General features: G+C 46.0%; 1 protein-coding gene across 1 annotated transcript in view; it reads right to left on the bottom strand.

Moving 5' to 3' along the window:
• Hhat (hedgehog acyltransferase) overlaps positions 1–27290 on the bottom strand; it is a 275044-nt gene that overhangs the window by 156987 nt on the left and 90767 nt on the right. Inside the window, exon 8 of the mRNA XM_006988143.4 lies at positions 18342–18492. Coding sequence (XP_006988205.3) covers positions 18342–18492 — 151 coding nt within the window. The remainder of the gene's footprint in view (positions 1–18341; positions 18493–27290) is intronic.

The raw sequence follows: 27290 nt of genomic DNA on the forward strand, positions 1-27290 counted from the left end.
CACCTTGACTAAACTACTGAGTTACACACACCTTTACACTTAATGCCTCACATCAAGACTACCCCACAATGGACATGAGGGACAGGGGCATCACTGAACCTCGTTATTTGTTCCTCTTCCTAATGTGGAAACACTGAATGAATCCCCTTTCTCTGCCTTTCACTCTTGCCTGTCTCTTTAACTGGACACTAGAGGACGGGTGGCTGAGCCTACTTTTTTAGGGCTGCCGGGGTCCAGTAACATAAGCATCATTAAGAACCAGGCACCTGTGACAAGCCCACTCAACTGATCTCATAGAGACTTGCAGCCCTCACAAGGGATTGGCACTAGAGGCCATCAGGTATGAGACCTGGTGTGAACATTCAAAGCCCTCCTGTGGCTCTCTGGTTAAAGATCCACACTAAAGAGATTTGTGCAGCCCTCCTGGGTTCACAGATGGTCACATAGGAAGCCTGACCATCACCACAGCTTGACAAGCTCCAAATATGTATGTAGCACCAATACAGTTAGCAGGGCAATACTCAATGCCAACTGCTACAGAGTAGAAAGGGGGCATTACAGAAGGAAGACCCGGTCAAGGAAAACTGGCAAACTACTTGGGGAGGAAAAAATGAATTGTATATGTGTATATAAGAATCTCACCAAGATGTGACTCAATGATGAGACGATTGGGATGTATATACCACACTGAGCCACATAAAAGAGTCGGGTGCAGGGGTTGGGGAGGCAAATCAAGGAAAGGGAAGGAAGGACATGTATGGTGAATGCAGGAGACCAGTAAGGCAGATGGGAGTCTCAAATGACTGAACTCTGTAGCTCTCTTTCTGGTTCAGACGTCTTTACAGATTAAAAAGAAATCCTTTGTAAATGAAAACTTCTTGTAGAAAGGGGAAATTTGCATCTTAATTTTAATCAGTCAAGGGGAAGTAAAACATATTTTCTGGGTTGGCTGTGACTCAATTCCTTTTGGATCAAAATAATCAACATGCCAAAGTGGCAAAATTTGGAGTGGATGAGCTCTGAGCACATTTTCCAATGTCTGCCACATGGCTCCTTCCCCATTTCCTCATGCCTCTCAGTGTGACACCACAAATACACACTGAAACATCCATGTGCTTCCTGGTAGTTGGAGAAAACATGGACCAGACTATGCAGTGACCGCTTTCAACCTCCCTTCAGAATACCTCTGGTCTTTGTAATTCCGAGGGTTATTCTCTGAAATCTAGGAAGGAGGTCAGATGCTCTCCCGTGGATGGACAGAGGCTGTGTTATCATCTTCTATAGGGGGGGAACTCCCCTTGGTTGTTTTTTGCTAGTTTTCCTTATGATGACTCCATCGTGGCCTTTCCAAACTATGCCCTCCCATTCTGAAAGTCCTGGGTGGGTGAGCACCTGGTCCTACTGCTCTGATGGGGTGACTTACCATTTGTAGCAGGAATCTTAAATGGTCTTATTAATAAAAATCAAACCTGAGGCCAGTTATTGGGTGAATGCTGGAAGATCAGAGAAGCAGAACAAACCACAGCTACCTCACCTGACCAGTACCTCAGCTGATCCTGTTTCCTCAGACTGGAAGTGTCTCAGTCCTCATCCAGAATGAATCTCAGCTGAACTGCTGCTCCAAAGCCTGAAAACTTAACCAGCCAAAAGCTTCTAGTTCCTGGTCCTCACGCCTTATATACCTTTCTGCTTTCTACCATCACTCCCTGGGATTAAAGGCTCACATCTTGGGATTAAAGGCGTGTGTCACCATGCCTGGTGGTTTCCAATGTGGCCTAGAACTTACAGAGATCCAGAGGGATTTCTGCCTCTGGAATGCTAGGATTAAAGGCGTGAGTGCCACCATTTTCTAGCCTCTGTATCTAGTGGCTGTTCTGTTCTCTGACCCCAGATAAGTTTATTAGGGTGCACAATGTTTTGGGGAACACAACACCACCACAACCATTCCTGCTACAGCTGCTTCTGTGGACCTGCTGTGTGTGCAAGGGACTTCTCTCAGCAGCACCTTGAGCCTCTGGGAGAGTAAGGAGTTTTAAACACCCCAGCCTCACTCAGCTGACTTCCTGTGGCCACAGAGGGTCTTCCCTGCTGTGTCGGATGGGCCCTACTGCACTACATGTGTGCACTCAGCTGTTCCTGTCCCTTCCACTCTCTCCTACTCTCTGTCCCTCTGCACCAAGATTTGGACTTCTAAGGAGTGAACTCTGAAAACTCAAATGACAGATATGAAAACCAGTAGATGAAAACAATTTTAAATAATTATGTGGCTCTGAGTTGAGAGAGACTGGGGACCTCATTACCCTGCTTTTCACATTCTTCATGCTGCTTCCTCATTGAAGAGAGCAGACACAGCTTTCAAAGCCATAGAATAATCAACAAATCAAGATTTCCTTCAGGCAAACAGTCTGAGCATGGTTTAGGGACAGGGGGTGAGGGTACTAGCCTGCCTGTACCCCATGTCAACCAAGAGGACCAAGAGACTTATCTTAGCCTGCAGCAATGTCTTAGAGGTATGTCTCTGACCCTAGCCTGTCCAGAGGCCCTTGACTTCCCAAGTGCACACAGCATCAAAAGGTACTTAAGCCCTAAGTGTAAATTCTGGGCACCACAGTGGTCCTGCCTGAGGTACAAGGAACACACTGATCTCTCTCTCTCTCTCTCTCTCTCTCTCTCTCTCTCTCTCTCTCTCTCTCTCTCTCACACACACACACACACACACACACACACACACACACACACACACACACAGTCCATGTGAACTCTGACTGTCTACTCCAATGGACACATGCTTGGTCAGCCCTGACCTTATCTAGCAGGCAAGGACCCAGATACTGAGCAGATGACGCTCCTCTCTAATAACAACTCCAGTTCTTAATTATGTGCATTTTCCGTTTCTGCAGAACAATCCTTCCAACTGAGTGGAGGAATGAGAAGCTGCCTGGAGTGTCTTCATCATGAGTGAGCAGTAGCCTAATGCACTCGTGGGAAGAATTCAAAATACCCCATTAACAGAAGATTTGCAAGCTCATCTCCTTTACTGTGAGAACAGTATCTGCATGTCACTACATGACAGCAAACATATTAATTAAAACCTAGATTGTACGTCAATCATTAGGGATAATTTAGAGGTCTGAGAAATTATTAAATAAAAACAAAAACAAAAAAAAAAAAACAAGAAACCATGAAGACTGGCTACTTAGTAGGCCACAGAACAGAACCCTTAGCTTTGCTGGTGAATTCATTACTTGTCCTACTGCTGTGACAAAATACCCAATAAAAGCCACTTAAGGATGGAAGGATTATTTGGGTTTGTGTTTCAAGAGAACAGTCCAGGACAGGAACTTAAGGTGGCGTCCTATTGCATGCCCAGCCAGGAAGCAGAGAACACTGAATGCTCTGGTTTAGCTGGCTTTCTCCCTGCTCTTCAGTCCAGGGCTCCAGCCCACAGGACGGTACCACCTACAGGAAGCAGAGAACACTGAATGCTCCTGTTTAGCTGGCTTTCTCCTTGCTCTTCAGTCCAGGGCTCCAGCCCACAGGACGGTACCACCTACAACTCAGGTGTGTCTTTCCACCCCAGTTAACCTAATCTAGATAAACTCATAGGCATGCCCAGGGGCTTGTCTCCTAAAGGAATCTAGATCCTGTTGCTCACTCATAGTAACCATCACAGGTCAGGACAAATATGGGAGATTACTAATTCAAGTCCTTAAAATCCCTACCTCGCTTTCACTTTCATAGAATTTTATACTGAAGAAAATCTTAAGGATATTAAATTCTATTCCCTCTTTCAGCACTAGAGGAAACCGAGGCCCCACAAGGTAACTGATCAAACACCTTTTAAGAACAGAAGACCACAGAGAGCTTGCAGCTTGAGAGCCTGTGACCCAAGTGGCCTTAGAGCCATGCTGCCGGAAGTCCACAGTCAGCTCTGGGGCCCATTACTAAACAACTGCACAGAAAGAGACGGGACCATGACCAGGGTGGAACAGAGAATATGTCTACCAGTCTGCGCTCACAGAGGAGGGGGCTTGCTGTGGAGTGGCCAGGTTTCAGAATTTGGGGCTGTGTATCCTAGACGGAGAAGTTTTAATGTCAAATGCCTGGTGTACGAATGTGTTCCTCATCCTGACGCAGGTCCCGACCCACTTGTGCATAGGAGAAGGTCTGTCCCTTTATTCTTGCTCCCTTTATATCCATAGACCTCCTGCTCTTTTTGTTTTTCTTCCAGTTACTGCTCAGGTCCAAGATACTCAAACTCACATTTGAACTCAATGAGGAGCAGAGATGCAGACCCCTCATGGTCCCAGGACCCAAACTGTTGAAAAGAAAAGAAAGTAGGGTAATTGGTAGCTCAAGGTCTGTAAACAGGAAAATCTTGCCCAAATAATGTTTGTGCATGTCCACAGACACAGAAGCCAGTATATGGGATCCCTGGCCAAGAGGGAACAATTTGAGTACCAACTTTAGAGGAGTAATGAATTAAAAACTACTATAAGACAGGAAGTTGGGTATACAGGTAAATAATGAGGCATATGGGGTGTGGGAGGCCTTGTTTACCAATGAACCCCCAAGCACCAACTGGAAAGGGCCAAAGCTGGATATCAACATTTTGCAACTGAATAAAGACTAGCTCAAACAAGCTATTACCATCAAAGACAAATCTAGGGGGCATTTTAACAAAGAACAAGATATCTAGATAATCTCCAAGTGTCTCCTGTAGCTTATTCTTTAGTTATAAAGCAAAAAGAAAAATTATGATAAAGTGAAGAAATCAGACCATACCTTTTCTGGATAATGAAAATTAATACCACCAGTAAGGACAGGATACAGGGTGTCTCCAGTCTGATACCCTAAAAAGGACACACTTTTCTCACGTGTGATAACTTCTGAATTGAAATAGTTTTACCCCCGAAGGAGGATCTTTAAGACTCATAAATAAAAAACTCACAAGTCTCAGAGAGTTCCTGAAACTTATCAGATGCACAGCCTCTCTCTCCTCGGGGTTATAGAAACAGTAAGGACTGCTGGGGAGAAGGAAGACTCTGTGACCTGTTGAGCTGCCTGTGAGTTACATACAGAGCTCCAGGGATGCAGCATTCATGAATCAGCACCCATGCTGGGGTGGGCTTTTTAGTAATGTACTGTGTTTGAAGAGTTCATGCTCCTGTAAATAGCCCTTCTGTTCACATATTCCCAGGAAAAGTTATACAACTTCTTACTAGGTATCTCTGTTCAGATGCACCACCTAAATACACATCCTTTAAAGAAGAGCTAAATTCTATTTTTTAATAGAGAGAGAACAAGCATGCATGCATGTAGGTTCTGGAGTTACAGGCATTTGCAAGCCACTTGGTGTGGGTATTGGAACACACAGTCTAGTCCTCTGACAGAGAGGTAAGCACTCTTAACTGCTAGGCCACCTCTCCAGGCCTAAGAGCTGAACTCTCAACATTGTAAAAGACAGAGGGCACAGATGCCTTCCAAACAAGAGATCCTGAAATTCCAATCCTGTGTCAGTCTAGTACTGTTCCACACCCCTCCCAGAGAAATGAACTCGAGGTGACTAATAGCGTATCACTCCTTGATGAGTAATCTACAGGTGGAGAAACTGACATTCTTAGAACTCACCCACTCCACCAGAATCTTCCCCACAGCGAGCTTGCAAAAGTGAATAAAACTAGTCTTTCATCAAAGATGAGTTGACTAACCAGCCACAGTTCTACATTATCACTGGGCTATGCTTCTCAACCAAGAGTGTGTGTGTGTGTGTGTGTGTGTGTGTGTGTGTGTGTGAGGGTTAATTCCTGCACTGTGAATCCTAAAATTTTGAACACAGCTTTTGCACTGTGGCAAAAAGCATTTATCTTATATGACAGAAACATTTCTATTCTCTACCTTCATGGTTGAGTCTTTAATACCCTTCCCAGCAGGCTTTTAAAAAGTGTGTATTAGAAGATGTATAGTACATATGATTAAAAAAAAAAAAAAAAAAAAAAAAAAAGCTTCCCTGGCTGAGATGGCCACAGCTGATTTCAACATGAGGTCTTACTTAGTTCATTTAGAAAATAAAATACGCCAGGTGGTGGTGGCGCATGTCTTTAATCCCAGCACTTGGAAGGCAGAGACAGGCGGATCTCTGTTAGTTTGAGGCCAGCCTGGTCTCCAAAGCGAGTTCCAGGAAAGGTGCAAAGCTACACAGAGAAACCCTGTCTCGAAAAACCAAAAAAAAAAAAAGAAAAGAAAGAAAGAAAGAAAGAAAAGAAAAGAAAACACATCAACTAATACCACTTCATCTACTTTGAGACATAGACATTACTTATCTAGCTGATAGTCACTAAACACATTTAGATTTTAATCTATTTTTCACACTACCCTTCCTTATCCTAAGAACACACAGCAGAAGCTGGAAGGAGCTACTAGGCATGGGACAGACACCCAGCAGTCTAGAATGACAGGGTGTCCAGGAACTCACTTCACAGAAGGGGATGATCACTGCCCAGACACTGCCCGAGCTCACACAAGGCAGGTGTTCATTCTTACAGAGAACATGTACATTCTTGAACATTCTACACAGGTTGGCTAGAACTTCAGTGACTGTGAAGAGGTTGGAATGTTGCAAGTCCAAGACCTAATTAAAAATGATCCTGGCTATCTTAGGCCCTTGAATAGTCACTGCCCCCCTCTGCGTGTGACTTAACAGCCTTGTGACAATCCTACCAGCTTCCATCAACCCCAAAGCGAAGCATGTCCTCAGAAAGCACCTGAGACCATACAGACATCCTCCTCTTTGCTAAGTCCACCGTCTGACCAATGCATCTGAGAACTGTTGATTCATGGCTTCCTTTGTTCTGCTTCTATTAAAATGTTATGAGATTGCTACCTCCTTGGAGCATGGCCTTTGGGGAAAGCTGAATCTCTGTTCCCAGGCCTTGGTCATTCATATTTGGTTCTAGAATAAACCATGTCTTTTTCTGTGAGGTAAGAGCTGCGTTTTCACGAACACTGGCTGCGGTAGAACCAGGGTTAAGACGCACCCGTCACTCTGCTCTGCTAGACAAACCCAGAGCATCACTAAACGCACAGGGTTGGCAGCCTGCTTTCCAGCCTGTGAGTCACTAACAGGGCTTGAGTCATCGTGTCTGTTTGCCCACTACCTAAATAGCCCCAACACCCTTCGTAACGGTAAGAATAAAGGCCTGTGGATTTTGTGCCGAAATAACTGTAGACAGATTCTGTGTGACAAAGAACCTCCGAACCTCACAGTGGCTATTGTTACCCACTAGCCACTTTTACAGCTGGTAAACCCACCAGAGCATCCAGGACAGACGGGGCAGTTAAACAGCCAATGACCCCAGCATCCACAGGCTCTAAACAGGCTGTATTTATACTGTACAGTAGCTTTGGAAAATAACCTCCAGCTTTGAATCAGACAGAAGCAAGAACCTGTTTGAGTGGATGAGGACAGGAGGGCTGCGTAAAAGCCACTGTGGTGTGCATATTACACCTTTTCAGCAGTGAGAAATTCATTTAATAAATCGATTGAAGCCTGAAATCTAATTAAATGTAAAAGAGGCATCAGTCTGAAATGCTAATAAGTTCACACTGTACAGGCGCAGCTCCTGCACATGCCTTTAATAACGCATTGCCTGAAGTGTTTTCTGTATTCATTATGACCTGAATCATTTCCAAACTCAACTTCAAATGCAAACACCTTTGTGCAGGAGATCCATCTGGCCACCTTCTTCTTCCCACAAAAAGGGAATGAAAGGGCAAGAAGTCTTAAAGATTGAACCATGATTGTAAGAAAAAGGGAAATCTCTAAGGGACCCCATGTGCCTTTTACCCAGAAAAGCCATGAGTGAGTGTCACCTCATTGCTGGCACCCTAGGCTTGGAGTCATTTGAACGTTCATGCCTCATAACACAGTTAGGGCTTTCTGGAAACAAACACTTCAACTAGTTCATCCAAGCTGGAGCCCATCTTCAATCCATTTGTTCAACACGTTTGTCTAATTAGGGGTGTGAGCAAGTGTTGTGCTGTATGTGAAGATCAGAAGACAGCACGTGGGAGTCAGTACTCGCCTTCCATCATGTGAGTACTGGGAATCGAACTCAGGTCATCAGGTCTTGCGAGTGACTGTCCTCTGAGCCAAGCAACTTAAAGCATGTAGCTGTGCCCACCTTGCAATACCATCCCAGCAGGGCTTGTTGATGTTTACACCTCTTCCCCCATCACCCTCCAACCTCTGCCTCCCCCGATAGTACCCAACCGCACCCTGCCAACTCTGCCTGTGGCGCTGCAGGGTGGGGCTAAGGGCAGAGGACTCCACTTCTGTGGCTACAGGGATACCCTGATCCTTGCTGAGCAGGGCTTTCTGGATACAGCCGTTAAGTGAGGAGCACCCACATCCCTTTAGGAAACCCTTCACCTATGCTCTGTCAGGACACCCAGGAGAGCTCACTGACTCTTTAGAGTGGCCTTTGGTGGAATCAGGCCTGGGTTTGCCACTGGGACCTTAGGAGAAGGGGTAGATATGGCTTATGTCTTTCCTTGGGAAAGGATTTTAGGTTCAATGGCAAGTGCCTTTGCCCACCGAACCATCTCACTGACTTCTAGAGCTCACCCTCAGCCACCAGGAGCACTCACCTACTACAGCCACAGAGTTCAGCTTTCCTGCTGACTCTCCAAAGACAGCCAGGCTCCTGGTGCTGACCTCCACCTGTGCCTCGGAGCAATTCTGGGACATCAGAGGTAGAGTCAGGCATTTCTTTATGTGGTAAGAGGATTCATCGGGGCTGGGCTCTGGGTTGCTGCTTCCACACAGCATGCCTGCTTCTCAGCTCAAGTCCCTCCCACATTCTCCATCTAACTGAGATGTGGAAACCAAGGATACACAATGGCATCTGGGACCACTCTCCTCCCCATCTCAGGACCTTCTCCTGTTCCTCACTTCATGCTCCATTACAGTCACACTCACCTCACTGCTGTTCCTTGTTCTCTTAGACATGCCTCTGGCCCAGGGCCTTTGCACTTGGCTGTACCCTCTTCCTGCAACACCTCTCCAGCTAGTCATGTGTCTCTCATGCCTTCCTTCAGGTTTTCACTTGCATGTGACCTTCTTGGTGAGAATCCATGCCCCTTATCCCAGGACCCTGTGTTTGTGAGTTTATCCGATAAATTCATGTATAGCTCCAAATGAACATCTGTGCAGTTATTCAAGTTCAGAGGCCAAAACCCCCGACCGAGCCTCTGGACCTGTTAGATGGAAAGGGCTCCCTGAGCTGTTGGCGCACTCCACAGTGGCAGCCCATCTATGCTCCACACTTTGGTGTATTCTGGGAGATGACATCACTGTCCCCAGCCATGGCATGGGAAGTACCGTGTGGTGTTCCTAAGCACAAGAAGGCCATGGTGTGTCTTATCCGAGAAAAACAGTAGTGGTGTTCCCTCAGAGTTCCCGTGCTGCTGGGCAGAAATTCAATGTTACTGAGGCAAAATCATGCATAGGTGTGGTGTCTTTAAACAGAACACAAAAGAATGATAGATGAACTGAGCTTCCCAAATCTGAAACCTTCTGAGTGTTCACTTCAAAACTTCTGGAGCATGCCAAGATGCACACCATGCCAAACTGCACACCGTGCCAGGCATGCCAAACTGCACACCAGCTAGCCACACACCATGCCAAGCATGCCAAGCACACACCATGGCAAAAAAAAATAAGTAATGCTTCCAACCATGACAATCATAGATGCCATTCAATCTTTACGCCATGGGTTACTGTTCTTCATAGAAGACAAGGTATTAACATTGTTCCTTGGGAAGCAACTGGACAGGACCAGAGAATTCTGCTTGTATCCATAACTGTAACATTGAACATCTATGCAGACAGGTGGGTTGGAATAAAGATGGCAAGGGTGTCTGCAGTAACAACACAAGCAAACACATCAAAGCTGAACCAATCAGCAGTCTTAAGACTCAAAAGGATGGCACTGACAAATGCTTTCTTTCGGGGCTAGAGAGACTGTCCAGAAGTTCAGAGCACATACTGCTCTTGCAGAGGATCCGAGTTCAGTTCCCAAACTCCCATGTCAGGCAGCTCACAACCTCCTGAAACTCCACAACGAGGGGATCCAATGTTCTCTTCTGACCTCTGCAGGTACCTGCAAACATGTGGCATACACTCACACAGACATATACACATACAGGTAAATAAAAATAATATGAATAGATAAAAGAATATTGCATATATTCATAGTATAACATAAAGAGGAAATATAATCACCTATAGTTATATAGAATGCATGAATTTTCATCTCTGAGAAAATTCATTATTCATCAAAAGTCTTTCTTACCAACAATACTACCTGGAATGTGTTATACAGTGTCTCTGATGATATCTTCATCCTTATTTGATAAGACAAAGGGATGGAAAGGGTAAGGGGGATGTAGGAGGAGACACCCATGGGAGAAATAGTCATCTCTGTGTGGGCATCAGAGAAGCCTCCTTCCAACCTCCATCTAGGAAGTTTCTAGAGTCCTGTTTCTAACATAATGAGGGAGACCCTAAACAGCCCCATACCACCACCCACTCAGTGCCAGGCTAATGTGGCAGCTACTTCCTCCTATTCCTTGGTGCCTAAAACCAACCCTCTGCCAACAGAACCCTCTCTGCCACTTCCACATATTATTTCTAGGGAATTGATACCCAAGCCAACATCATTTTCTGGTCCCTTGAATCCCACATTCTGTCACAGCCTCACACTCTAGTCCACAGAGGAGTGTGTTTCAGTCCCACCTCACTAGAGACATAAGGAGAGCAGAACACAGTTGAAAGCATTACAACCATCTCAGCAGAGTGTCAGCTACGTGGCTGAGGGCACTGCTGTTGGTATCATTAGACTCCGGCTGTTTCCATGGCGTGTTCTACAAGAACTTCACTCCCAACACTGCATCCAGTTTCCTTACCTTAATTTGTAAGAGAATTCGATTTTTTCTCCTCAGCACTTCCCTTAAAAAAATCCCAAACCCAAAGACAAGCAGCTGTCTGTCAGACTCCTCCGGCATGGAAAGTCTGAATGGAAAGTCTTGTCTTCCTTCAAGTTGGCAACTTCCCCCCTCATCTACTATCTGTGGCAGAGCACAATGTCTGCTGAAATGATGACTGTAATTAAGGCAGGTGTACACACTCCTCCTTCTGGATCCTTCAAAAGGTGCATTTATTCTCAGTAAAATTGAAGGTAGGCATAATATTTTGACACACCACATACAACGCCTGATGAAAATCAGGAGATGAGGAAGGCTGAGAACCCATGGTGGTCATGGCCGGTGTGTATCACAACCTTCAGGTGTGGATGACAGCACACACAGAAAGATCAGTTACACACCAGGAGATGAGGAAGGCTGAGAACCCACGGTGGTCATGCCCAGTGTGTATCACATCCTTCAGGTGTGGATCACTGAATCACAGTACACACAGAAAAGTCCAGTTACACACCAGGAGATGAGGAAGGCTGGGAACCACTGGTGGTCATGCCCAGTGTGTTTCATATCCTCGGGTGTGGATCAACCAGTTATATACCAAACCAAACCAGTGGTCAGAATTTTAGAAAAGCATGATTATTTATTGAATTCATCACTTTTCTCTCACTGTGGCCAAATAAATACTTGACAAGAACAGAAGTGAGGGAAGAGAGGTTTGTTTGGGCTCATGCAGTTTGAGGGGCCAGACTCCACCATGGCAAGGAGGTACGGTACAAAGGGGTGGTGAAGGAAACAGCTCATGTCTGCTGCAGCAAGACTGTGAGACTCTTTGCTCATCTGTCAGATCAGGAGTCAGATCCACACAGGAAACAAGGCCAGCTATAAACCTGAAGGGCAGCCCCTAAGACCTGCCTCCTCCAGTGAGGTCCCACCTCCTGAAGGTTCAACAAACTCCCAAAATATCAGCATCCACCAGAGACCAAGTGTTCAGACACATGCACCTATGAGAGACATTTCACATCCATCGCTTCAGCATGGATTTCCTGAGGGGAACCAGGACCCCAGCACAGGCAGCCTGGCTCCACACCTGTGTGCCCAAACACCATACTCTGGTGACTAGTAAGACTCATGACTAATGCCTTCCATATAAAGAAGTCCTGGTGTTTCCTATGCCACACTGCTTCTTATTCTAGAAGCCTTCACACAAAGAGCTTACCCACAATTCCACACAAGGAAAATGGAGAGGACAGCCTTTGAAGTAAAACGAACTGGAAGCAAAACAGAACAGTGACCAGCTCCATATTTCCTTTCCACTTCCATCTATGGAAGTTTGTGCTCAGACAAAAAGAAAAGGGGGGTTTAAAATATGAAGAAATAAAGTGCATTCATTGGGTCTGTTGACAAGGACCAGAGAGGGAAGAGTTGGGTAAATGAAGTAAGATAGGTGACGTAGTGTTCATAGCTGGATACTGCAAATGTGTTCATCAATAATAATAACCCAATGCCTGGGGCACACCTGGGACCACATGCCTCCTTGAACCCTTTATCTTCTACCTAGTGCTACCTAAATTTTCCACATCTTCAACCACTTACCTTTCCAGGCTTTCTTTATTGGAAAAGTAAAAAAGCGAAAGGCAGAGTATAAATTTTAATCTATCTGTGCCAATGACACTGAGCTAATATTTTGGTGTTTGCTTGCCCTGTGTCCATTGCCTGAGTGTGTGGTCTCCATTAACCCTCACAGCAGCCTGCCAGAGCAAGTACTGCTATCAGTCCATCTTCATGCCTCAGAAAAATGAGGTGGAAGGAAGCCACTAACTTGCCACATCACATGAGTAGCAGAATATTGTAGGCTAACGGAAGCCGCCCCCTTCTATGAGGCTGGGTTGGTGAAGAGCTCACGACTTCGCCCCACTTGGCTGAATCACGGCTTCTCTAGTCCCCAACTGGATGGAGTCTTTGCTTGGCCAATCCCTTCAGCACTCACTGTTCCTAGGCCTGGCCCAGCAGGAGGTAGACCTCATGGTCACCTTTGGCTTTGTCAGGCTTACCACAACCTCCCCATTAAAAAAAAGTAAAATGTTATTACTTCCTGGGGATCTACTATATGCTCATTTCCAACTGTCACATTATCCTATGAGACGAGTCCTCATTGAGAGGTAGAAGACTGGACCAGGAAATGAAACAACTTACCCAGAGTCTCACAGCTGGTGAAGAGCAAGCTCTTGGGGATTAGGGTCTCTCTGGATGGGGTGAGCACTTGTGAACAAAGCCAGTTCCACCTTTCCTCTTTAGGTTCACCTAGTCTTTGTTTTGTACCAGCAATGCTGGGAGACCATGGCATATAATCTCACCAACTCCATGCCTGCCATCCTGCCCTACAACTGGAGGTTAAGCATCATTCAAAGGCAGGAAGCTCAAAGAACCAGCAGTTCATTACTGGATTTATCATCTATTGCACAGCAGAACCAACTTCCTACCTAGAGATCTAAAGTCTTCTATTGACCTACCAGTCTGGGCAATTGATGCCCCACTGAGAGCAAGCACTCGGACTCCTCCTGCTGCTCCTCCTCCCAGTCTAAAGATGTACTCACACAATGAAGTCTAGCCCCCACCAACCACTATCTAGATTCCTCTGGGATAACGGTGATGCATGAATTTGCCTGCAAAGGCCGGAAAATGCCATAATTCAAGCGGTGCGGAGGGCAAGCTGCCTCAGATCCTTGAGATAACTGAAATTGACCCATAACTCACCAGCCACTGTGGGAAATCCTATCGCTTTGCACACTTCACTTCCATAACCAGAAATCAAATCAGGAGACATGGTCAGAATGCTAATTTGGAACCTCAGACGCAATGCCATCTTTAATGACTCTTGGCAAAAGATACTCATTAACGATCTCAGCTCATCTAAATTAAAACATGAAACCTAGAGATTAAGCATAGAAATTTCAATTTCTCAGCCCCATACAACCATGGAAAACTCACACCATGGGAATACAGCTGCTCCTTGGGGCTTTGCTACATTTGTAAATATTTCAACAAGATCCATGCAAAGGGAAGCCAGGGAAAGGAGTGAATAGACCCATCAGGTCCCAACTGTATCTGTGGGCCATCAAAGTGAGAAGCAGTTCTTCATGACCAATATAAACCATCCTGTTAAGGAAGATCATCTCTCTGCCAATGGCCAGGGTCATCTCTTCTATGACACAAAGCTCAGATTCTAAAGACACAGCAGGCTGCTGGCATTGGCCCTGATATTCAAAGTGCATGGGAAGACGGTACAGCCAGCCTCATGTTAGGTGTATAAAGTACTGTGCTAATGACAGACTCATCATTGGTTCTAAACCTCACTCAATAACTGTTTCCAGAAGATTAGGAGAATCACTCAATAACCTCCAGGAGAAGCCTCTCTCATCTGCCATGGCCCAGCAGAAAACGTGCACCACCAGCTTTCCCCTCTGTTCTTGACTAAACTCTTCTTAGGCTCAGGAAGAGGGAGCCAGTCCCCGTCTGGAGCAACACCCAATATGCAGCCCAGAAACATCAGGGTAAAGCTGGATACTAGACATCACAGCTTCACAGCTTGCCTTCCCTTCACAGACCATACACTCAGAAATGTAACATGAAACACTGTCAACCAGTGCTGGAGAGAGGACTCAGTAGGGAAAGCTGCCACCCCAGCACCCACAGAAAAAAGCTGGGTGTGGTCATATATGTCTGCAACCCTGGTGCAGGGGAAGCAGAGGCAGGCAGATCCCCAGAGCTTGCTGGCCAGGCAGTCTAGCCAAACAGTGACTTCCAGGTTCAGTGAGAGACTGTCTCAGAAGATAGGATGGAGGGCGGTGGAGAAAGACATCCAACATATACCTCTGAATGTAAATGTACATATGCACACACACGTGCGCACACACACACACACACACACACACACACACTACACAGACACACAGATGTACATATGCACTCACATGCACTACACAGACACACAGATGCATACACACACATGCACTACACAGATACGCACATACACTACACACACACATATACTAGACATCCATGCACACTCACACACAACACTGAAAAACCTCCCTGTGAGGAAGGAATAGTCTGCAAATGACACAAAGATAATCAGCATTTTAATTCTTTTTTTTTCCAGTCAGAAGCCTCTCCTGAGCTTTCCCCTGGGCACAATGGCTCAGAGGCTCGCCTGGATTCTGAAACTCAGCTGTTTAACCTGAAAATGTCACCTCCTACAAAGACACAAGCCCTTCTAAGTGTAAGTAGCAAACTGGAAAGACACTTAACAATGTGGAGGGGCTAGGTGTGGTGATGCACACTGGTAACCCTGGCACTCGGGAGGCTGATTTCATGATCTCAAAAACCAGCCGAGGCTACACAGCAACATCTTGTCTCAAAAACAAAACAAAACAACACAAACTGGGCAGGTAGCTCTGCACGTAAGAGCACTTGCTGCTCTGCAGAGGACTCAGGTTCAGTTCCCAGAACCACAGCATGCAGTTCACAAACACCAGAAACTCTAGCTCCAACTCCTTGGTCACCTGCATGCACACAGGGCACACAAACTCACAACGGCATGCATATACACATAGACATTTACTTTCATCAATAAATCTAAAAAAGCAAGGAACCTTCTAGTCTTGCATGCTACAGACGCTAGGGTGGGAGCCTGCGTCAGTCCTAGAGGAGAATCTATTTCTTAATCCATCAAGTGCTCTTGCACATGCCTTTCAGTCCTCTCTCGAAGGGCTCCCACTTCCGAGCCTCCACAGTGTAACGATTTGTTCCTGACTGCAACAATGGTGGACTAGGGCTATCTATCTCTGAGTTTACATAAGTTGAGGGTCTTTCCTGGACAAAAATAAGTTACATAAAGGGGTTGGAGCAATGGCTCATCAGTTAAGAGTGTATACTGCTCTTCAATAGGACACAAATTTGGCTCCTAGTGCTCACACCAGATGGGTCAAACTACCTGGAACCCCAGCCCCACTGCATGTAATATCAGGTATCTTCTGGCCTCCAAGGGCACCTGCACTCATATACACATCAATATATACAGATACACACACACACACACACACACACACACACACTTACAATGTAAAAAAAACTTTAAAAATTTGATTATAGAAAACAAAAACAGACATTCTGTTTCACTGCATGAAACACAGCCACCTTGTGGTAATCAGTGAGTTAGTAACTATGGACAAAAAAACTGCCCTGGTCACCATGGTGACCACTCCAGCTGACCCTGCAGAAGACCCCAGGAAAACATCCTTCCCAAGTACATTAGCACAGATGGTCACAACAGATAGGCAGAGAAGCCATGCAGGGCTCCCACCAGATGCTTGTGACATATTCCCAAATCATCCCTGGACATCACCACTGACTGAGGAAGTGACCTTCTAAGAGGGTCATGTGATGAGAGCTTCCAGTGAGATTCAGCTCAAAAAAACTATCCAGCCTTGAAAAGAGCCCCTTTGCCGGCATTCCTGGTCTTGCCATTCAAAAGGCCAGCCTGGGGCCTAACAAAATGACAAAGGAAGTGCCAGGAGCTGCTTAACAGCCCTTCCATAACCACAGGAAACTCCCAACCCCGAAAAGCAAGCTGGGACACAACTAAAATGTGCACAGAGAAGCCCAGGTCACTCCGCATGTGCCCACATGACTATGGAGCCGCAACACTGCATGCTGCCTGTGTCCTGCAGAAGAGCAGCACAGGGCACGCATGCCGCCTGTATCCTGCAGAAGAGCAGCACCAGGCATGCATGCCACCTGTGTCCTGCAGAAGAGCAGCACCAGGCATGCCGCCTGTGTCCTGCAGAAGAGCAGCACAGGGCACGCATGCCGCCTGTGTCCTGCAGAAGAGCAGCACCAGGCATGCATGCCTCCTGTGTCCTGCAGAAGAGCAGCACCAGGCATGCATGCCACCTGTGTCCTGCAGAAGAGCAGCACCAGGCATGCCACCTGTGTCCTGTAGAAGAGCAGCACCAGGCATACATGCCACCTGTGTCCTGCAGAAGAGCAGCACCAGGCATGCATGCCGCCTGTGTCCTACAGAAGAGCAGCATGGGACACGGTAACACTCATTGAGTTCTCCTGCTACCTCTGTCTTGGGTCTACAGTGATGAGTGAGGCAGAGCAGTAACTCTGAGCAGGGCCAGAACGAGAAAGAGGCCATCCAGGGAACCGGAGCCCAGGTTCTAAGTAGGCACTGACTCCCCTGCTGAGCCAGTGCCCACCCTGAGCCTCTTCCACTGGGTCTGCAATTGCAGCAGCAGTCCTGACCCTTGTTACACACTGGACACATTCAGAAAAACACAGGTGCAAACAAATCCTTCTGGAAGTCAGCCATCAAAAATGACCAGGAACTTGGAGATCTTTAGGAACAAAATTCCTGGGCCAATCATAAGTTTGGGAGACAAAAAAATCAGTAACAGTGAAAGAACTCAGAGAAAACTTCAGTCTATTGCACAAAACCTTGCCCGGGAACAACACCAAGTTGAGGGCTAACATCTGGAAACATCTGCCACGGCTTGCCTCATCTTCAAAAGAACTTTGGGAGACAGATGTACACATCACCTTACTGCTGTTACTGAAGAGACAAGACAACCAGAACAGAAGGTTTTTCAAAACCTGAGAATGAGTGAATGGCAGTGAGTGCTGGCCTAGGCTGCTACACTCAGCCTGTTTTTAGTCAACAGTGAGATTTACACAGTCATTTTCAAGGAAAGCAGAGTAATGAAGACCTCATAGCATGTCTGTGATGACATTTACTGTCAACTTGAGCAGATCCAGATTCACCTGGGAGACAAGCCTCCAGGCATACCATCTTGGATAGGTTGGCTGGGGTGGGAAGACACACTCTAAGGGCAAGTGGTACCCTTCCCTGGGCTTGGGTCTTGGATTGCATAAAGGAGAAGCACCAGCTTCTCCTTTATGGAGAACCATAAAGCACCAGCACTCACTGCTGCCTGCTTCCTGGTTGCAGGTGCAATGTGACCAGCTGCCTCCCAAGCTCCCATGTCTAGAACTTCCATGTTGGTCTTTACATGCAAACAGTGAACCAAAATGAGCTTTTTCCCTTAAATTGCTTTGGTCAGGGTATTTTCTCACAGCCATAAGAAAGTCCTGTGTGTGTCCTGCCTCACTTACCTCCACAGCTTGATGATCACTCGTGGAGGTCAGAAAGCGTGGACTACCATCACGTTAGCAGGCTAAAGAATGTGTAGTACCACATGTGGCTTTGGTAAAGGGGAAGAACAGTAGGCAAACTCTCTGAATCCAGCAAGTCCACTGGACACACCCAAAAGACTTAAGCAAACTATGAGACTGACCTCCACATCCCAGTAAAGCTGAACATGGTGCTCACGCAGCGGGGAAGGGGTGGTGGTGTGAGTCCATCCAGGCGCATGAGCAGAGCCGGAGCACCAAAGAGCACCAAGTATTTCACATAGAAGAAGAGTACTTGGGCCAGGGCCAGTCCTCCTGAAAAGCAAAGGGACTCGTCAGCCACACCAGTGAAAGACAGCACTCTGAGACTGTCTTGCTTCTCCACCAGTCCCTTCTGGCCCTCCACAGTCGGGCATTTGTACTTGGTCCCTAGCTGGTCCTGTGTGGGGAAAGCTAAGGGCTGCAGCCTCCCTGGAGGAAGTATGTCACTAGGGTAGGTGTGAGAGTGAAAAGCCACATACTTCTAGTTCACTCTGTTTCTTGCTTGTGGACACTCAGCTTCCTGCCCTATAGTCACGCCTGCCACCTACTTCCAGGCTGCCCCCACCATCATTGACGCTAACCCTCTAGAACCATAAGCCCAAATAAACCCTCTTCTATAAGATGCCTTGCTGTGATGTGTCATCACAGCAACAGAAGAGTAACCAACAAAAACAAGATCACCTTTATTACTGTCACAGGCAAGAGGACCTCTTCCCAAATCACATTTTTTAGTTTAAAAAAATTGCTTATGTGCATGTGTTTGTGTACGTGAGCACATATGTGCCACAGTGTGCTTGTAGAAGCCAGAAAACAACTTCTGGGAGCGGGTTCTCTCTTCTCCGGGGAGCGGGTTCTCTCTTCTCCTGGGAGCTGGTTCTCTCTTCCCCTGGGAGCTGGTTCTCTCTTCCCCTGGGAGCTGGTTCTCTTCTCCAGGGAGCGGGTTCTCTCTTCCCCTGGGAGCTGGTTCTCTCTTCCCCTGGGAGCTGGTTCTCTCTTCCCCTGGGAGCAGGTTCTCTCTTCCCCTGGGAGCGGGTTCTCTCTTCCACTGGGAGCTGGTTCTCTTCCCCTGGAAGCTGGTTCTCTTCTCCTGGGAGCGGGTTCTCTCTTCCACTGGGAGCTGGTTCTCTTCTCCGGGGAGCTGGTTCTCTCTTCTCCTGGGAGCTCCAGGGGATTGAATTTAAGGCATCAGGCTTGTGTGGCAAGTACCTTCTCCAGCTAAGCCACCTTGCCAGCACACAAGGCATGCTTTCACAGATAATAGAGAAAAAGTATGAAAAAAAATACCCATTTCATTTAAAACCTATGAGGGTAGGGGTCCTTCACAAGTCCTTTCAAAACTTGTATCCATCCAGAATCCAAAGTCAGATCAATGAGTATCGGTGAAGACATCATACATAGCACATAAGAATGTCAGACAACACAGCCACCTTGGAAAACAGAGAGGCAATTCCTCAAACAATTAACCATAGAGTCTCCTGGAGTCCCAGGAATTCCAGTCTTTGATCAAAAGAAATGCAAGTGTTTCTACACAGACACTCAGGTAGTCTAGTTAGCAGCATTTCTCTTAACAGCCAAAAGATGGAAACAATCCAAATGTCCATCAACAAGTTATGATGGATCCAGACAGTAGAATATTATTCTATCTTACAAAAAAGTGTGTGCTCACCTAGAACTGAAGTCCCCAGAACAAAAGCCATATCTGTGTTAAAGTCTACAAGACTGAATGATTAACTACTACATGCTGTGGAACAATCCCTTTTTACACTGTGAAGATCTGTCGCTTGTGACTGGTTTAATAAACAAGCTGACTGGACAATAGCTGAATAGAATAAGGTTAGATGGGAGAGCCAAACTGAGAATGCTGGGAAGAAGGGTGGAGTCAGAGGAGTCACCAGCCAGACGCAGAGGGAACAGGAGGTGAATGTGCCATGCTACATGGCAGAGCATAAATAGAAATATGAGTTAACTTAAAATGTAAGAGCTAGTTAGTAATAAGCCTGAGCTATTGGCCAAGCATTTACAATTCATATTCAGCCTCTGAGATAGTTATTTGGGACCAGGTGGTTGGGACATGAAATGTCCACCTACAACTATGTAATTGTGGAGAATTAGAATGTTGCTGATACAGAGCCAAGTTGTCTTAATAAACCTTAGTCCCTTAAATACCCATTTCTTGTCCAATTCTGTGTCTGACTTAACTTTTTTTCATATATCTGGTAAAATTGGGGGCTATATGACTTAGTAGACCATCTGCTCCCACCAACGTAAGAAGCTAATAATGTTAGCACAGCAGAGATTTCTCTGGTTTGATATAACCTGCCTTCCTAATGTCCTCCAAGTACACATCCAGAAAATCTTGTGATCTGTGGCTTTCTTGTACTCTGTGACTTGAAGAGTGGCTTGTCTTCTGTGTGATGCAGGGCCACTGTCAGAGCCACACACTCCACTAAGGTGACTCTGAGGCCAGCAGCGACAGCTGCTGTCAGTGTCTCTGTGGGGCTGGCGCTTGCCCTTTAGATTTCTGAAGGCCACCTGGTCAGCTGCAGCAGCCGTCCTACAGAATCTCCTGTACAACAGGGAAGGTTCTGGATGCTGCATGAACACGCCATTGCTGTCTCTCTGGGGCTTCCAGCCACAGCTTCATTGAAGCCAGTGAATGGTCTAACGTGTTCTTCCAGGAAGCTCAAGGAAGGTGGAAACAGAACCCCAAGTCTTTTCTAGGGCTGTGTGTTGTTTTCATGGAGGATCCCTGAGCACCTCTTGTGCCTTATGTCACTTGCAAGTCCCACCCAGGTTTCCTTCCAGTTAAATACCAGGAAGTCACCTCAGGGCCTCATGTTTGGTTTTGTTTTGTTTTGTTTTTTCAATCATTTATTTCTTATCGAGTGTGTGTGTGTATGTATGTATGTCCTCATCTCAGGTCAATCTTGAGTATTTTTTTCTCATGCACCATCCTTGCTGGTTTTATTTTGTTATTTATTTATTTATTCATTTGTATGCATGTGTGCTTATGTGTGCACAGGGAGGTCAGAGGGTAGCTTGCAGGAATCAGTTCTCTCCTCCACCATGAAGATGCCAGGGACTGAACTCAGGTCATCGGGTTTGATGTTTTATCCACGAGCCATCTGGATAGCCCTATCTTGCTTTTTGAGACAGGCTCTCTCAATGGGACCTGGATGGGCTGGCCAGTAAGCCCCAGGGATTTGCCTCTCCCTCTCTTGGACTGGGGTTACAAGCACCTCTTTTCATGTGGATGCTGGGGGTCACACTCAGATCCTCACGCTCACACAAGGAGAACTTTACCAACTACACCACTTCTCCAGCTGTTCCTGTCACTTTGGGGGGACATTGTTTGCATGTCTTGGAGTTAATTCTTTTAAAGTGTGTGATCCAAGAGGTTTTAACACACTTATAAATGTGTGCAACTACCATCACTTGCCAATTATAGAATATTTTATCACTTCAAAACCAAATCTTACCCATTGTCACAGGCAAGAGGACTCTTTGTGCCTCAGTTTCTGCTTCATGTTTACTCTGAGCCCAGTATGAATGACCACTACCTGGCGACATGGATCCAGGCTGTCCCAGATGACATGTTCTTCCATGGAAATAGTTACATGAACTTTCATAGTCACAGAATACAAGAAAGTCGTACATCAAGGTGGGTCAAACATGAAAGCAGTTGTGTCTTTCTCCCATGACTCTTGCAATCCCAGCACGCTGGAAGCAGAGGTGGGCAGATCCCTGGAGCTAATGACCAGCCAGCCCAGCTAAATCTGGGAGTTTCAAACTCAATGACAGACCTTTGACCTCAAAGGTCAAGCAGGTTCCAGGGGACTGTGGGGCATTTCTCATAATGCCTTAAAGGCCTGAGAAGTCATGTGTTCTCTTGATTGGGGAGGCTTGGAGATCCTACAGAGTGGACTCTAATCAGCATGCACTTTGCAAAGGGCATGTCAACACAGAGTGAAACATCCTCTGTGCTTCCAAGCAGGGCCTTTGACTCCTGGAAACGACTGGAAAACACTCAAAAGGGTTACAGGATTCCAAGCCCTAGTGATCCTTGAGGACCAGACCCTCAGGTGGCCTTATCCATAAAAGCAAAGTTAATTTTGACCACCAATCATTTATAATTACAGTTCCATGGTATCTGGTGTCCTCTTCTGACTTACTCAAACACAAAGCACACACATGGCATACTACATACATGAAGGCAAACACTCATACACATAAATAAAAACAAATTTTTTAACTTAAAAAAAAATGACAGGATGGCTTCCTGAGGAATGACTTCCATGGTTGACCTCAGGCCTCCACAAACAAACATACATGTTATTTAATGCATGTACCCACACACACATACACATGTACCTACATACATCCAAACATACAAACACACAAAAAATGCCAAGAAAAAAGCTGGCATGTGTGTGAATACACACATACATTACATAGACACTACGTGTGCTGGATAGTTTTATGTCAACTTGACACAAGCTAAAGTCATCTGAGAGGAGGGACCCAAAAGTGAGAAAATGTCTCCATAAGATGGGGTTGCAGGCAAGTCTGTACAGCATTTTCTTAATTAGTGATTGATATGGAAGGGCCCAGTCCATTGTGGGTGGTGCCATGCCTGGACTGGTGGTCCTGGGTTGTATAAAAAAGCAGGCTGAGCAAGCCAGTGAGCAGCGCCCCTCCATAGCCTCTGCAGCAGCTCCTGCCTCCACCTGCCTACCCTGTTTGAGTTCCTGCCCTGACTGCATTTGATTACGAACAGTAATATGGAAAAGTAAGCAAAATAAACTATTTTCTCTCCAAATCTCTTTTGGTCTTGGTGTTTCATGACAGCAACAGAAACCCCGACTAAGACCCTGCACATTTATCAACAGGTAAGATATATGTGCTAGGCACACACACCATCTTTGAAACACTCTGTGTCTCCGGAGGTATCTACCTGTTCCAGTGAACAACATGGCACCCGCGAGGTGCCGCTCTGGAGCGGGGTGGTAGCATGTTCAGAGGCTGGTTCAATAGCACAAGCTTCCACAGCCAAAGACGGGCAAGCTGCAGAAGCACAGATGTCATAGCACAAGCTTCCACAGCCAAAGACAGGCAAGCTGCAGAAGCACAGATGTCAGATGCTCAAGGCCACCCTCAGCTCTTGGAGACAGGAAGCAGGGGAACATCCTGGGCCCTGTGAGCAGGAGGCCAGCTCAGGAAGGGTGGGATGCTTCACGTCTCCAGTCCTACCCTTATCTCTGACACTGGTTCATACAGGTGTCATTCTGAGGCTCAGGAATTAAAATCAGTCGTTGAGTATACACCTTAATGAGCCATCATTTGCACAAAATCTTCATCTTTTTTTTGTACTTTTCACAAACAACAGAGCTAAAGAAAGGATTTTGTGTGGGTGTGTAACATAACTGTGGCTGAATCGAACTGAAGATAATTGGGGTTTCTTTTTACTCCAGCATGGATGAAAAGCACGAGCCATATGTATTTATAATCATACCACACAAGCTCTATTTACCTGTTGGTGAATATTTCTAATAGATTAAGATGGGAGTGGGGAGGCTTGGTGGTGTAACCCTTTAATCCCAGCACTCAGGAGGCAGAAGCAGAGGCAGGTGGATCTATGAGATTAAGGACAGCCTGGTTAGCAAGGACATCAAGTCCCAGACCAGCCAGGTCTGCCTAGTGAGAACCTATCTAAAATAAGGAACTGGGAAAATAGCTCAGTAACTAGAGCACTCACTGTGTAGGTGTGGGTACCTGAGTTTGTATCCTCAGCACCCACACAAATGCCTGCAATGTAAGACACTCAGGAGATGGCAATAGGGGATCCCCAAGTCAAGCTCACTAGCTAGAGTAGACAAATCAGTGAGACCTGGGATCGAGTGGGAGGTCTTGTTTCAACATACAAGGTGTACATGTACACAAATATGCAAAAATGTTTTAAATATATGAAAGAATGAACTATAATTTTCCTTGGCATTACTTGGGTTTACAGGCATATAGGGGAAAGGGCACCGTGTTTTTAAAGTATTGTAGTTACACATGTTCTACTAATTTTTGAACAATTGTGTTTGCACCTGTGGGCTGACCCTTGGCCACCTCACTCCAGATTCACGGTATCCGCATGAATGGCACATCTGCTTCCCTTGACCTAAAAACTAGCCTTCCCTTGGAAGATATAGTCCAAGGCTTCATGCCAGATTATCTTGGACATACAAATAGCAAGGAAGCTATTTGTATACAAATACAAATTGCTCACTCTACCCTGGTTGGAATGTATACATTGAATGAGTTCTCAGCAAGTTCAAAAATACAGATTCTGAGAGTATTTTAATAGTTGTATTATTACTAGGCTTGTGTTTAACATATTATCTCAATTAGTAAGAGTTATTATTCATTTTTCTCTAACCGTATTCATTTCCCTTTTAAAATCCACACACAGGCTTGGATTCTATCCTTGACATCTGCATATTCACTAAATGTGTGGAGGGGGCCACCAGTTATGGATTATGAGAGACAGGTTAGAGGCCAAATCAGGTGGGCCCAGATTTGGAGGGCTCATGATCAGTTTCATGATGGCATCATCCATCTGCCAGGTATTTTTTCCTAACTTCATGCCTGGCCTCTCCTCTTCTGAGCAAAACCCCATTTACCCCTTCAGAGCCCAGCTCCAGCTGACCTTGTCTCATTCGATGTTACTGAGCACTGACCCCCTGCTGTGCCTCAAGGACCCTCAGGTGAGGAAGCATGGCGCCTCCCTGGGGAGCATTAGAGGACCATAAAACAGAGCAGTATTAGAATCACGTCACCTGGGTGAGAACATCTACCTCATACAGTGTGCTTGTGTACCAGACCTGGTTTTAGATGCCTGATACACACGAACAGGTGCTCAAGCCCTCCTGGGGCTTATACCTACCCAGAATCAACAGGAAATGGACATGGAAGTAAATTCTGCATGGAAGCAAGGGGAGGTGTGGCAGAGTATCCCCCAACAAGAGGGCAGCACCCCACTTCACCCCCCCCCACATACTCTTCTGTGATGTCACCTTGCCTCCCGCCCATCAGTAGTAAGTTGGAGCAGGCCACTGGACCAACACACACAGGAGAGTGCTGTGTTAGAGGTTAGATGTGTAACTCCAAAGCTGGTCCTTTAAAGGGTCAGTCTTCGGCCTGTAGCATCACTAGTAAACAGGTGGTTGCACTCTTAGGAAATGAGAGGAAGTGAGGTCATTGGACACACTCTGGAAGGGGGTGTTGAGACCCTCTTCTTCTCCCTCTCTTTCTTCCTTACATGTTCTCTTGTTGCCAGTCACCATGAACTGAGTAACTTCCTCCACCAACCACTCCCTCACCGTGGGCCCAAAGACAATGGGGCCGTGCGACCACAGCCTGAAGTAAAACACGCCCTTCTTTTTTTCAAGTAGACTGCCTCGGGTATTCTGTTGCAGTAACTAAAAGCTGACTGGCACTGCTTCAGATCCAGCCACAGCCTTTCCTTGGCCTGTGTGGGAGCCCGTTCTGGGGTTCCTCGTGGCTTTACCCAGCAGGTCCGAATAGAGGATGATCAGGACCACGGGCCTGAGTGCAGGTGTCTGAGATGGCCTGCACTTGGCTGTGCTGGGGGAGGAGGTCTTTTGCTCCACCCCTTGGCGTCTCTATAAAAACCCTGGACCAGAGACAGTCGGGGCCCGTTGGAATAGGTTCCAGGCCCTCTCGAGGCTATCCTTTATTTTCTATCTGTTTATCTCCACAAGATTCTCCGCTATAAATCCTTCTATCTAATATTTCCTGCTGCTCGCACTCAAGAAAACTCTGGGAAGCTGTGGGGGTGGTGGGTAAACGCCCCACAGAATGGCGCCATGAACAGGGACTAAAGAAAAAAAGGGACTAAGGAAAAAGGGAAAAAAAAGGGACTAAAGAAAAAAGGGACAAAAAAAGGGGGGACTAAAGACAAATGAACAGGGACTTAAGACAAAGTAATAGGGACTAAAGATAAAGGAAAATAATAGTTTTATTACAGAGTTTTTGGTGAAAGTGCTGAGTCAGCCCTGCCAGTGGAAAGGCATGCCGGTGTTATGGAATATATATATTTTTATATATATATATATTTTTGGTGAGGCAGGGGTTTTATCCTCGAGAGAAAAGGAAAGCGGACTGGAAGGATGTCCAATGCTGCAGCGAAATTCTCTTCTGTCAAAATTTTCTATCTTCTATCCCTTTCTCAAATTCTATCTGTGAAAAATAAGTAAGGTATAGGGTAGTAATATAGTTTAGGAAAAACTTAGAAGTGTAAGATTGTGTAGGAAAAAATAAGTAAGGCAACTAGACAGAAAAACTCTTCAATTTTCTAACTTTGGGGGCTTTGAAAGCAAACTGGGGAAAAAATCTTTCTTTGGGCTTTTCGGGTAGTAAAAAAGCTCTTCTTTGAGCTTACGGGGAAGAAAAAGTTTCCTTTGGAAGCTTTTGACCTGGGGACAGCTGAAATGCCAAATCCAAGCGGCAGGAGAAAGTAATTTCTCCCTGAGGCAAAAATGGGGGTATAAGAAGTCAAAGTTTAAAGTTGGGAAGTTTTGGGAAAAGTTGGTCTTTCTCCTGGGGGGAAAAATCTTTCTCTTAAACGCTAAAGCTTTTCTTGGAAAATTTGAGGGGAAAAAAACTCTCTAAAAAGCCTTAATCTATCTCTCTTAAGAAACTTAGAAACTAAAGCCTTTAACTTTCTCAGAAGGACAAAAATTAGAATCACCTGAAGATATTAGTATGGGGACCTCCTGTGATTAGCTCTAAGGGAAAACAACAAACTTAAGAGAGCAAAACCTCTAAGTTCTCTTTCAAGCTTTAACAATCCTCCCTGCAATGGAGGAGGCAGGAACAAGTTTCTAAAAACCCCTTCTAAGCTCTGTCTCTTCAAGCTAGTAAAAGACAGTGGGTCAGAGTACCCTGAGGGAAACGCTTGGGGAGATTGTGGGTGAAGAGCTACCGAGAGCCCAAAAAGGGCAGGAAACTTTGCCTGAGAAAAGCAAAATAGTCAAGCTTCACAGTTACAGCTGAGCTGAGGC

Source organism: Peromyscus maniculatus, chromosome 11, assembly GCF_049852395.1.
Source record: "Peromyscus maniculatus bairdii isolate BWxNUB_F1_BW_parent chromosome 11, HU_Pman_BW_mat_3.1, whole genome shotgun sequence".
NCBI classification, from domain to species: Eukaryota; Metazoa; Chordata; class Mammalia; order Rodentia; family Cricetidae; genus Peromyscus; species Peromyscus maniculatus.